The following is a 13,528-nucleotide window of genomic DNA, read 5'->3' on the forward strand; positions in this document are numbered from 1 at the left end:
TTAATGCGAGAAATAAAATAAATTTGGGAATTGTTAATCGTTGGAGTCAACTATGTTTTTGCTATTATTAGTTGGGGGACAATTGGATGCCCCTTAACTTTGCTATTGTTAGTTGGGGGGGGGGGTGGTAAATTGTTAAAGGGGGAAATTTGTCAGGAATTATTCGAAATGAAATAAATTTACATTTCATTCAAAGTGAGATTAAATTGTTATTAGTTTAAGTAAAAATTTGCTTTTAATGCGAGAAATGAAATAAATTTGGGCTTTGTTAGTAGCTGAAATCAACTATGTTTTTGTTATTATTAGTTGGGGGGCAATAGGGGTTAAAGCGCCCATTAACTTTGTGAAATAGATTGTTCTTCGTTAGTAGTTGGGGGATTAACAGGTTCTCACGATTACTAGTTGGGTCAAATTTGCCTCTAAATTATTTGAAATAGAGCAAATGTGCCCTTTTGTAACAATTGAGGTCAAATGTGTCATTTTTGTTACTAATAATTGGAGTCAAATTTCCACCTAAACTGTGCGAAAAGAAATAAATAAGCCCTTATTTTTAAATGATGGGAGCTTAGCACCTGATAATATCACATGTTGCGCAATAGGATTAATATTTTCTAAATGAATTGAATTTTTCATATAGTTCATGACAACTTTGATCTTTCCCCAAATTTTGAACCTTTCGTATAACTCAGGATTAATATTTTCTTAATGAATTGAACCTATCCTATTTTTTCCCCTAATGAAGAAGTATTTTTCCCATTCTTAAACGTTAGGGGTCGTTTGATAAGGTGTATAGCAGAATATAATGAATCAGTAATACTTATATTTGTAATGAAATTATTAATTATGCTGCTAGTTTTCCTATTTACTGTTAGTTTGACATAGTATTAAATATATCATGCATTGCATAATTTCTTTAAAATATATATTTTACAAAATTATCTTCCACAATATGATGGAAAGGATGCATAAAAAGTTTAAGAAACAATTGTATCTTTAACCATGCTAAATACATGACAAATAAAAATGAACAAAAAAAAAACAATACACAAAATTAATACATGTAATACACTCTGCCAACTTATTTACTACTATTAGCGTTCTCTTTAAATATAACACCTCATATTAAATGGTACATAATTATTTATTTATTTTCTTATTAACAGTGTGAAACACAGAAACATTACACAGACAATTTTATATAACTCTTTTGACTATTCCACATTTTTTTTCCTTTCTCCTTTTATAGTAAATCTCTTCTGCAGAAATTTCATACTGTTTAAAGCGCCGAACAAAAGCACATGGCACTACTACTACACTACCCCTACCATTTTTCTCCATTCCCACTAATTATTTTTATTAAAAAAATAATAATTTAAAAAAAAAAAAAACAAATTGCATTAATTTCATCTGAATACTTTTGTCGCTTTAATTTCTCTTCCCTCCACCATATATACTCCTAGCTAGCGCTTCCCATTCCTATACTCTTTTTCTCTCTTCTAACTTCATTTTTCTTTTAAGGGGGAGTTTATCAGTAACTTTTTAGCTGATAAACTAACCAACATTGTAGTTAAACACATTTGTGTACAAACAACAGATCTATATTGTAGTATAAGTTGTTCCTAACACACCCCTTTTGAGTGTTGACAAAAGATGAAGGGTTTTCTTGTGGGTTGTTTGTTGTTTCTTGTTCTTCCTTTGGCATTTGCTGGACATAATTATGGTGAAGCTTTGAGTAAGAGCTTTTTGTTTTATGAAGCTCAAAGATCTGGATACCTTCCTCATAATCAAAGAGTTCAATGGAGGGGTAATTCTGGTCTTAATGATGGAAAAGCTAGTGGGGTATGTATAATTAGTTGTAATTTGTTTCGAGTTACTGTTAAAGTTGTTGTCACGTGACCAAGAAGTCGTGTAAACAGACTTTTTGGTCCGACCCTTTTACCGGTCTAGTGGCAGAGTAGTGCCATGCTACTAGGTTACGGGTTGAAACCCGTGTAAATAGTCTCTTATAAAAATATAGGGTAAAATTCTATATGGTAGATCTTTTTAGTCCGGCTCTTGTCCGGTCTAGTGGTGGAATAGTACCATGTCCCGATATAAGCTTTAGAATAACTGATAAAGTTGATAAAATTACTAGCATTTGATCAGAAGTATCACTAAAGTTGAAAAGTTACTAGCATTTGATCAGGAGGTCACCTTGGACCCGTGTAGTGAAAGTTTTAGTAAATTGGATTGGTTTTTTAACTTTACAATTTGAGATTTGACCTTTTTTTTTTTTTTTTTTTTTAGATTGATTTGGTTGGAGGGTATTATGATGCTGGTGACAATGTGAAATTTGGATTGCCAATGGCATTTACTATTACAATGTTGTCATGGAGCATATTGGAATATGGTAGGCAAATGGCTGCTAGTGGTGAACTTAGCAATGCTATGGATGCTGTGAAGTGGGGTACTGATTATCTACTCAAAGCTCACCCTGAACCTTATGTTCTCTATGGAGAGGTAAATTATATTTAACTTATTTCGGTAAAAATTTACTCGCACTCGATTTCTTATCCTCCGATAAATGTGACATATGTATTCGCAAAGTCTAATTTAGTATAAATATCGAGTGTGACATTCGATGGTAAAGCTACCAATCTACTTGTAGATTTAATGTTAATAAATTACTTAATATTTAAAATTTAAACACTCAAAATTAACTATCCACTCACTTAGACACTCGAGTGGAGTTACATTTAAATTGATTGGACTAATGATTCTTTTTTGTTTTAATAATTGATGGTTAATGTGCCTAATGTCATTATCAATGGAATGAAAGTGTATACTTGTAACTAATTTTATACACATGAAAAAGTACCAAATGGAATGTTGTTTTATGTAATTAAGTAGGCCTTTTATTAAACAAATTGAGTTTAATTTGGATTTGTTGGTTAATTAACTAAATTTTTAATGTTGATTATGTTAGGTGGGAGATGGTAATACGGATCATTATTGTTGGCAAAGACCGGAAGATATGACTACATCAAGAGCTGCTTATCGAATCGATCCGAACCATCCCGGGTCGGATCTTGCCGGAGAAACCGCCGCTGCTATGGCAGCTGCTTCCCTCGTGTTCCGCCATTACAACCCCGGTTACGCTAACGAGCTTCTTAATCATGCTCATCAGGTATACTAAAGCTCCTGCCAATATGAGTATGTTAGTTAGGAGTTGGGAAAGGGCGCATGTTAGTGTGGGTCCTTGAGTAATTAGGCAGTTACGATTATCTCAGCTTTATTGTCGGTGTAGGTTAGTTGGTGGGGTGGGCGTGGGTAGGGGGTACTTTTTCATTTATGACTATAACGCCCTTCTATGCTAGTAATAAATAAATCACAATAATAAATAATTTTAATAGGTGCAAGTTAGCATTAAATGTAACTCCCATTTTGTTGCGAGTTTGATCGACTTTTGAAACTTGTAATTTGAAATAAATCGAAGGCATTATAATTAAAAAAAATAGTTCGATTCATAAAATATTGATGATTTGTGCATGGTCGGAGAGATGTAATATAATTAGTTTACACTATAATAAGCATGAATGACTGATTTTACGACTCGTACCTATGAATTGTAATTCACATGAAAATAAAAGGGTAATCTGGTTCACAAAGTATATCATATTCAGTAATGATATGTGAAAAAGACCACAACCAAAGGATGTGATATAATCGATCTACTCTAATATATATATATATATGTATATGGTCGATTAGATTGTTCGAACTTATGATTTATAGGTCATGCAGTTTCAAAACTCCCCTTCTAATATACATATTAATTTAAACTTTGAACCAATATCTATAAATTAAAAACTTTGAGTTAGATTTTACTTCATTTTCACACTATTATGATTCTAAACTTTTTGGTTTATAAAACTAAATTTATTCCTTCCCTCAACCATACTCAATGAAAATAGAAAATGGTCTTACAACATTGTGGACCTTGTCCTATCTTTTTAAAAGGTTAAGGACCATGTGCATTGAGTTATGTTAGGTCAAGTCCCATATTAATTACTATTGTTTCTTTATCCAATTTTGGTAAATTTCACATTTTGTCTTGAGTAATGTTTCTTCTATGTTACACTACATTATATATTTTTGTTATTATTCCACATTTATGGAAAGCTCACATTTTGTCTTGAGTAATGTTTCTTCTATGTGTGTGACACTACATTATATATTTTTGTTATTATTCCACATTTATGAAAAGCTCAACTAAAACAACATTATTATGAGACTAATGGTATTCATTTACACACTAATGTTTACCTCAAATCTCTGATTTATAAATTATGACCATCATTTGCTATCTGAATTAGTTGAACTCAGTGGTGGAGCTAGAAATCTCATTGAGGAAGTTTAGAAGTAAATATACGAACTAATCAAAGGAGGGTTCAACATCTATTATATATGCATGAAAAATATTTGTAACCATATAATAATGGTATAAAAATAGTATCATTTTTCGTCGAAGGGAGTTCGAATGAACCCTGGAACAAAGGTAGCTCCTCCACTGATCGAACTCGACTTCTAATTAAGAGAAGATTTTTATAATAGTACATTCCCCTTTGATAGAGCTTACATGTAAATTTGAATTAGTCGGGTTCGTGATGAGAGCAAATTTTTTTTTTTATATAATTTTATTTGTAACGGTAGTAATAATGTGAAATAATTAAATTTTGCTATAATGAGCATTAATACCATTACCTGCCGGTGTAAATGTGACCAAAAATCTTTCGGCGCAACAAAAGGATCGTGGGTGGGGCCCAATAAGATAACAGATTGGCCGTTCATCACGGGGGTGTATTTATAACCGTCTGATCTTTTTGTTCTCGGCCTAATCTCAGCCGTACATCTACTTTTTGATCCTCAATCATCGCTTTTTCCACGTGATGTGTACTGTCGGTGCAGTTGTACTGTACAATCACACGAAGCACACTTTCTTTCGTACTTTTGCAGTTCGGTTCTACTTGTCACGTTTCACTTTTCGAGAGTCAAACTATATGAAAATGACTTAATTGTCACGTGTTATTTTTAGAGAGTCAAATTACATAAATTTTGACTTGTTTTTCACATTTTACTTTTCGAGAGTCACATTGCATCAGCTTTAACTTGTTACGTTTTTGCTTTACAAGATTCAATCTGCATGAACTTCGACTAATTTGTCACATTTCTCTCTTCGAGATTTAAATTGCTTTAACTATGATCAGTAGCAGAGTCAGTATTTTCAAAATTCAACATCTACTATATATACATAAATAATATTTTTAATCATGTAAAAATAGTTTAATTTTCCATTTAGTGGGGTCGGATGAACCCCTTGATGAAAGGTGGCTCCGCCCCTAACTATGACTGACTTATCATGTTTTGCTTTTCGATACTCATACTACATGAGCTTTAATCAACATTTCAAGATGTACTTTTTATCATATTAATATGAGAAAGATTACAACTTGTAGCATCTTTTGTAAAGTTTTCGAACATCTAAGTTTTAAATTTGCAATATATTAAATTAATCTACTTTAATTTAACTTTGAAAATCAGTCAGATTAACTTTCTTAAAGCTAAAAGATGACAAGTAAAAGTGAACGAAGTGAGTAGCATTATTGTAGACATCTAAAATTTGTTCTGTTAGAGTTATAGGAGCCTACTTCACCCTAAATGTCGCCTATTTAAAGGGTAACATATTTTCTGAAACAGATATCTTGAATATTCCATAAACTGATGGCTATTTGTAAAAAGATGGGATCTGCAATATTCCACAAAATCATGGAATATTCATAATTTGAGAAATAAACAGATTTGTAACCACCCCGTTTATCAATAAAATTGTTGTTTGTTTATATTTTTATTTGTGGTTGAAATTAATTTTGCATGAATTAGATTTATTTTGGAAACAATAATATTTTTTCTAGTTGCTAATATGCCCTCGTTGTTTTCGATTGTGCTTTTCAGCTGTTCGAGTTTGCTGACAAGTATAGGGGCAAATACGATAGCAGTATTACTGTGGCACAAAAATACTACCGATCAGTCAGTGGATACGCGGTATGCGACACATTTGTAACACATTTTGGGACCTAAAGCACACATTTTAATGAAGTAAACCTGTCATATTTTCCTTTATGAACTATATTAATGTAACTTTTGTTGTTACAGGATGAATTATTATGGGGAGCTGCATGGTTGTACAAGGCATCAAACAATCAATTTTACTTGAATTACTTGGGAAGAAATGGTGATGCACTCGGTGGAACTGGTTGGTCCATGACTGAATTTGGATGGGATGTCAAGTATGCTGGTGTCCAAACTCTTGTTGCTCAGGTAATAAAATAAAGTTTATTATGTTTATTTGGACAGTAACATAATAAACATAATAAAAAAGTAATCTCGAGACCCTATGTTGTTCGGACTCATCAAAAATATTAGCCATTCGCGTGACGAATCATACGAAATGTACTTTTTGGAGGACTCAACACGCACCCGATGGCATCGATAACCAATTGGTGTGTGTAATTGTTGGCAGATCTTGATGTCTGGGAGAGCTGGTCACGATGCACCTGTCTTCGAGAGGTACCAGCAGAAAGCGGAGAACTTTATGTGTTCATGTCTTGGAAAGGGCAACAGGAATGCTCAGAAAACTCCTGGAGGTCTCATATTTAGGCAGAGATGGAACAATATGCAGTTTGTTACAAGTGCTTCATTCCTTGCCACTGTTTATTCTGACTATTTGGCCTCTGCTGGCAAATACCTCAAGTGTTCTTCCGGTTCTATTTCTCCGAACGAGCTCCTCTCATTCGCTAAATCACAGGTAAAGATATTAACTTTGACAGATTGTTACTCATAGCTTGATACTAGCTATGTGTGCAAAGCTCACTAAGGCGAAGTTATAGTTCTTGGTTAGTTAATGAGGATGTTTTGATGTTCTAGGTGGACTACATTCTTGGTGACAACCCGAGAGCCACAAGTTACATGGTGGGATATGGAAACAATTACCCGAGACAAGTACACCACAGAGGTTCCTCCATTGTATCTTTTAAGGTTAATCCTAGTTTTGTCAGCTGCCGGGGAGGATACGCCACATGGTATAACAGAAAGGCGAGCGATCCTAATCTCCTAACCGGTGCCCTTGTTGGTGGACCTGATGCCTATGACAACTTCGCTGATCAAAGAGATAACTATGAGCAAACTGAGCCTGCCACTTACAACAATGCTCCATTGATCGGTGTGTTGGCTAGACTTCATGCAGGTCACAGCGGTTACAATCAGCTCCTCCCAGGTACGTCACTTGACATCATTTTATGACATGTTTCGAGGATTCATCATAAATTGACTAGTTTTAGCTAGCTGTCCACCTACCACAACTTGGCTGGGATTGAGACGTAGTAGCAGTAGTTGTAGTAACATCTTCGTATGAGTCATTTAATTGTGTGCTTCTTACAGTTGTTCCTGTCCCAAAGCCAACGCCAAGGCCAGCTCCTAGACCCAGAGTAACTCCAGCTCCAAGGCCAAGAGTACTTCCAGTCCCAGGTATTCTCACTTGCTATTCGTCTGTCAATGTATTATTTCGACCAATTGAGGGTCTATCGGAAACAATCTCTCTACCTCCCAAGGTAGAGTAAGGTCCGCGTACACACTAGCCTCAGCTATTGTTGTTGCACAAGTTTTGATGGAATCTAATCAAACAAATGTATTTGCAGCTAATGCTCACGTTACTATTCAACAAAGGGCAACTAGTTCATGGGCTCTGAATGGGAAGACTTACTACAGATACTCAGCAGTAGTAACCAACAAGTCCGGCAAGACGGTCAAGAACTTGAAGCTCTCAATATTCAAGCTCTATGGTCCTCTCTGGGGTCTTACAAAGTACGGTAACTCATTCATCTTCCCATCTTGGCTCAACTCTTTACCAGCTGGTAAAAGCCTCGAGTTCGTGTACATTCACACTGCTTCACCTGCAATCGTCTCCGTTTCAAGCTACACTCTAGCCTAAAAGACAATCAAGAAGTTAACAAAGCAACTGGAAAAATGAAATGCTCACACATTTTTCTTGTGGTTCTTATGTAAGAATTGTGCAGCTATACTACTACTACACCACGGCGCGCGGTCAAGGAAGTCCTTTTCTCGTTCCTTTTTTCACTTCTCTTGAAAGTTTTGTCTGTAAGTTTCAACTTCTTGCTGGTTTGCGGTTTGCGGTTTGCTTAGGACTTTAGATGACGAGGTTTTAGGTTAAGATTATGGAGAAGTTGGAGGAAGAAAGGAGTGAAGAGACAAGTTTAAACAAGTGCTCATCCTCTTTCACCTCCACTTTTATATATACATAGTATCTGAGAAAGAAAGAGAGACACAAGTGAAAAAGAGTTGAGAAGCAAAGAAAGTTTTGCTTTTGGCTACTCTTTATATTATTATTATTATTATCTAAAGTCTTCATTTTCCTTTGTAATTGAATGCAGCTTGAAATGTTCTTATCATTTTTGTGTCTTTTGTTATTGTGATGTTGTAAGCTTTGCAATTTTCTTGTTCTCCCTTCGGTATTCTGTTCAAAGAACAGTTTTACAATGGTACTTTTTGCTATTTTATCTACTTGTAAGTTGTGATACACCATTTGTGATACTAGATTATGGCTCTAAATGTTGATGGCATTTTACACAAGATTTCACTTTCATTCATTTCTCATGAGACGAATTCAAGATTTAAAATTAGCGAATTCGTCTGTACTATTTCAGCATATGTGTATCTAGTTTGAGTCGAAAGACATAACATGTCAAATTTGATCATAGTTCAGAAGTACTAAATGCTTTAGTCAACAAATTATGGCCATATATTGTGCACTTTTGATATGTTTTAAGTAACAAAGCATTATTGCAATATTTGATGAACCAAACATTCTAGTACATGTACATGAATGATTTGTCTCATCAAGACTCAAACCAATCTTAAAACACCTCTCAAACTGTACAAACATTGGACTTGCCAACAAATTTAGTCACTCAACCTTAAAAAAAAAAAAACTAGCCACACAAAAAGAGAATTTAACACAAACAAACACTAGAGCAAAAATTGAACTTTTTGGAACTCACAACTAAACTTTAATGTCGCTTATTTTATCAAGCTCAACTACTATGACACTAATGTTGTCTTTGCTTCCCTTGGCAATGGCCAGCTCAGTTAGAAGTGCAGCGGCATCCGCTGCACTATCTCTCTCGGGGAACCTCCTCTGAATTTGCCCGTCCAGGCATTTTCTTACGACTTCACACGCTACCTCATTGGACACGACGTCCCACAAACCATTTGTCCCGATTACTAGGAATTCGTCCCATTCGTTACGTTTATACACTGTCACTTCTGGCTCTGGTATCAGGAATGGTTTTAGACAATGATCACCTGTTTAATTGAAGAAATACATCAATTCGAGATTAAACAAGTCAATAATGTCTATGGTTCGAGTCAAGTAATACATTGTCCTAATAAACTATTCCAACAGTGCCATAGAAGTGATGAATACAAAATGAGGTGGGAGCGACACGTGTCAGTAACGTCCTACTCAGCCAACCAGCCACTGACACCCATTTAATCGAGGGAGCGACACATGTCAATAACATCCTACAAAGCCAATTAGCCATTGATACTTGTCCGAATTATGACAAAGCGTCACTAACTTCAGTTTCAAATAGACCAATTCTTCATTGACTGTCGGTGCATATTAACCCGTGATAGAAAGTTAATTATCACTTTTAGAGGACGGTCAATTAATACTTATTACAAATTCTCTGTATTTACCTACTTATAAGTGATCTAATAAGAATTTTATATTATCAGCCTGCCAAACTTGGAAAGATATCAGAATTCAAGACCAAAATAGTCAAAATTCCACCTAATTAATATTGTTGTAAGGGGTGTAATAAAAATAAAATTAAAAAAAAACAGTCCAGTGCACTAAAGTTTTCGCTATGCGCAGGGTCTAGGGAAGAATCCCGGCACAAGAGTTTAGTGTACGCAGTCTTACCTTGCATTTCTGCTGAAGGCTGTTTCCAAGACTTGAACCTGTGACTTTCTGGTCACATGGAGGCAACTTTGCCGGTTACTTTGTAATAAAAAACTTTCGTTATGCGCAGGGTCAGGGAAGGACCCCAGCACAAGATTGTATTGTACGCAGCCTTACCTTGCATGCTGTTTCCAAGGCTTAAACCAGTAACTTCCTGATCACATGGAGGTAACTTTGCCGGTTACTTTGTAATAAAAAGCTTCCGCTATGTACAGGATCCAGGGAAGGACCCCAGCACTAGAGTATATTATACGCAACCTTACATTACATTTCTGCTGGAGGCTGTTTCCAAGGCTTAAACCCGTGACTTCCTGGTCACATGGAGGCAACTTTGCCGGTTACTTTGTAATAAAAAGCTTCCGCTATGCGCAGGGTCCAGGGAAGGACCCAGCACAAGGGTGTATTGTACGCAGCCTTACCTAGCATTTCTGTTGGAGGCTGTTTCCAAGGCTTGAACCCGTGACTTCCTGGTCACATGACGGCAACTTTGCCGGTTACTTTGTAATAAAAATAAAATACGATAGATAGATAATTCGAGACGAAAGGAGTACCTATGGATCTTGAAGTAGCAAGTACTCCTTGGACTCTGCTACCTTTCCAATTTAGAATCTTACCACCTGCTGCTTCTACCCTCTTCTTCTCATCTGGTCTGTCAGCCTACACACACAAAATACACACACCACAGAATAACTAACGCATCTATCTCTTGTTTGTACGAAACTATATACTAAAATTTTCATTATCACTACATAAAAATTAGACTTTCATGGCTTAGACAAATCATGTACTCATATTACCACTAAAAATGAACTAATAATGTAGAAAATGTATGAAACTAGGAAATAATGGGATACATGGATGAGATTCAAACTTTGAAAATAAGAAATCTCTCAAGAAAAACACTAATCTATTAAGGACTATTCGACACAAATACAAATATTTATTAGTAAATTTTGAATACTATATAATATATCAAAAATAAAGTGAAGTGAATAAACTGTTGCGGCGGAGAATGTCACTTATGATCTCCTGCAATCCTTGTTTTTTTTTTTAGTTGAATCTTAATAGATCTACAAAAATAAAAATATAAGAATTAAAAAAAGCTAATCTATTAATGACTACTAGACACAAATACAAATATTTAGTAAATTCTGAATACACTATAATGTATCAAAAATAAAGTGAAGTGAAACTACTGTGGCGGAGAATTATCCCTTATGATGCTCGTTGATCTACTGCAATCCTTCTTCGTTCCTTTTTAGTTGAATCTTGAAAAGATGTACAAAAATAAAAATATTAGAATAATAATTATAAGTTACCTTATGGTCATGAGACAAGGGTACAGTAACACCACGATTACAAAGCATAGTCCTACAATCACCACAATTAGCCACCACCACCACTTCTTTCCCCACCATAACCACCATTGCGGAGGACCCCACCGTCCTCCCCATATCCTCCTCATACCCCACTCCCCTAACTTCTTCATCCATCCTCGAAAAACTCGTCATCATCACCTTTTCCCAATCCATTCTGTTTAGCTCTAGTAACTCCTCTTCAATAATATAATGAAGACGTTCACGACATGCAAGTGAAACCCTAGACCCTCCATGACCATCATACACTCCAAAAAACATAAACTCATTATTATCCATCACTCTAACCCTAACCCTAACCCCAACCTTTATAGCATCTTCCATCACTCTCCTACGTCCAATCATCGATATAAATCCGTACTTCAATTCTTTACTTTCCGTTAAAACTTCAACAACAGTAGTAGTATTAGTATTATTACTACTACTACTACTCTCTACAGTCGTAGTAATAATACTATTATTGGACGAACTCTTATCAATCGGTTCATTTTCTCTAACGCGAAAACGTTTTTCAGTCACAGAGTCACCGTCCTCTCGGTAAGCTGCAGCAGCTGCTCCATCTTCACCTGAGGAAGTTGTAGTACTAGTATTCATACGTTGTTGAATTTGTTGTCTTTTATGATAAGATTTAAGAACTCTTCTATGAAAGAGATTTCTTGGCTTATTCTTATTCCCATCATCCGATACCATTGTTCTACACTACTTAAACAACAACTATATCTTATATAATAATATAATTACATTGGTACTGTACTATGTAGGTTTTTGCTAGATGGTGCTGTGTATTAAACTATGTAGTAGGAGTTTTTAACCTTGGACTAGACAAATTATGAGAGAATTTTAATGCAAAGTTTGCAAATATGGGGTTCGGGGGTGGCAGGAGTTGATGAAGAAGGAGAAGTTAAAAAGAATGAGTGGCTTAAGGGGTTGTTTGGTTGGTGACAAGTTATGCATGACAAATAGGCAAATATTATAACACAGTAGTTATTAATAATATAATAAAAAGATTATAATGTATGAAACAAATTATATAATTATTTTAGTCTATATATCATCAATCTTTGTATAAACTTCTATCTTATATATATAGTTTCCTACATAATCTATTACTCTTGCAATAATATATTACCGATCTATAACAACATAACCTTTTATTATACCGATCAAATTTATCTATAGAATAAATTTTAATGGGGAGTACCTTAATATGCGATTGCGTACATAGACCTTATTACTCCTATCTTAGAGGTAAAAAAGAGAATGCACACTTCACAATATATTACGTTATATATTAGTAAGACTTACATAAATTTCAATAAATTTATTCTTAATTATTTCTTATTCTCTGCTAAATTATGAATAGATTTTTTTTTTTTTATAATTTTTGAATATATATTTTTAAAGTTGAGATAGATGATTTGAACATAAGAATGTAACAGTTGATTACTTTATTTTTGCTCGGATACACAATTATCATACGAATACATAATTTTGAAGTTAAGATATATAATTTTAATTACTGAAATACAGTCAACTCTGAAATTGTTTTGTCAAGATATATGATAAATTAATTAGTTCAAAGGGAGATACAAAATTAAAATTTATAGATTGGTAAATATATCTGGCTATTTTTTTTTTTTAAAAAAATAATTAATAAAAAGACAGAAATGGCTCAAGAGCGAGGCTAGTAAAGTCCTTATTTTAGACCCCTAAGCCTCAAAAAAATTTAATTATTAATTTTATGATTGTATTTCCTTGTGATGATACTCAATATGATGAGAAAAAATATCATTATTTAATAGAAATATTTTGAAACTTTAAATTAAATTTCTCTAATTTTTATAATAATAAATAATATATTTATAATAACATCGAAGATAATGTATTGAAAACACATAGTTAATGTCGTATTAACTTGAAGCAATCCTTTTTATTATAAATATAATATTATTATCTGAAATATAATATTACACTAAAAATATAATTATGAAAAAATAATATCAATTTTTTTTATTTATTGTAATATGTATATTTGTAAGACTTTTAATTAAATGTTAATTTAAGTCATTAATTT

At 34.0% G+C, this 13,528-nt stretch overlaps 2 protein-coding genes across 2 annotated transcripts; one reads left to right on the forward strand and one right to left on the reverse strand.

Annotated features, from left to right (window-relative positions):
• The first annotated feature begins 1,214 nt into the window (after positions 1–1,214).
• On the forward strand, positions 1,215–8,504 carry LOC107855300 (endoglucanase 6). Its single transcript, XM_016700295.2, has 9 exons — positions 1,215–1,839; positions 2,287–2,499; positions 2,966–3,166; positions 5,992–6,081; positions 6,193–6,357; positions 6,560–6,844; positions 6,964–7,312; positions 7,477–7,563; positions 7,734–8,504. The coding sequence occupies exons 1-9, from the start codon at positions 1,651–1,653 to the stop codon at positions 8,024–8,026; spliced, it is 1,872 nt and encodes a 623-aa protein (XP_016555781.1). The 5' UTR covers positions 1,215–1,650; the 3' UTR covers positions 8,027–8,504.
• A 308-nt stretch (positions 8,505–8,812) lies between these two features.
• Positions 8,813–12,344, reverse strand: LOC107855301 (protein phosphatase 2C 51). The gene is made up of 3 exons (XM_016700296.2): positions 11,398–12,344; positions 10,630–10,735; positions 8,813–9,417 (listed from the first exon to the last, which is right to left on the reverse strand). Exons 1-3 carry the CDS (start codon positions 12,142–12,144, stop codon positions 9,116–9,118), a joined length of 1,155 nt encoding a protein of 384 aa, XP_016555782.2. The 5' UTR covers positions 12,145–12,344; the 3' UTR covers positions 8,813–9,115.
• Between the last annotated feature and the right edge of the window lie 1,184 nt (positions 12,345–13,528).

Source organism: Capsicum annuum, chromosome 1 (assembly GCF_002878395.1).
Source record: "Capsicum annuum cultivar UCD-10X-F1 chromosome 1, UCD10Xv1.1, whole genome shotgun sequence".
Taxonomy (NCBI): Eukaryota; Viridiplantae; Streptophyta; class Magnoliopsida; order Solanales; family Solanaceae; genus Capsicum; species Capsicum annuum.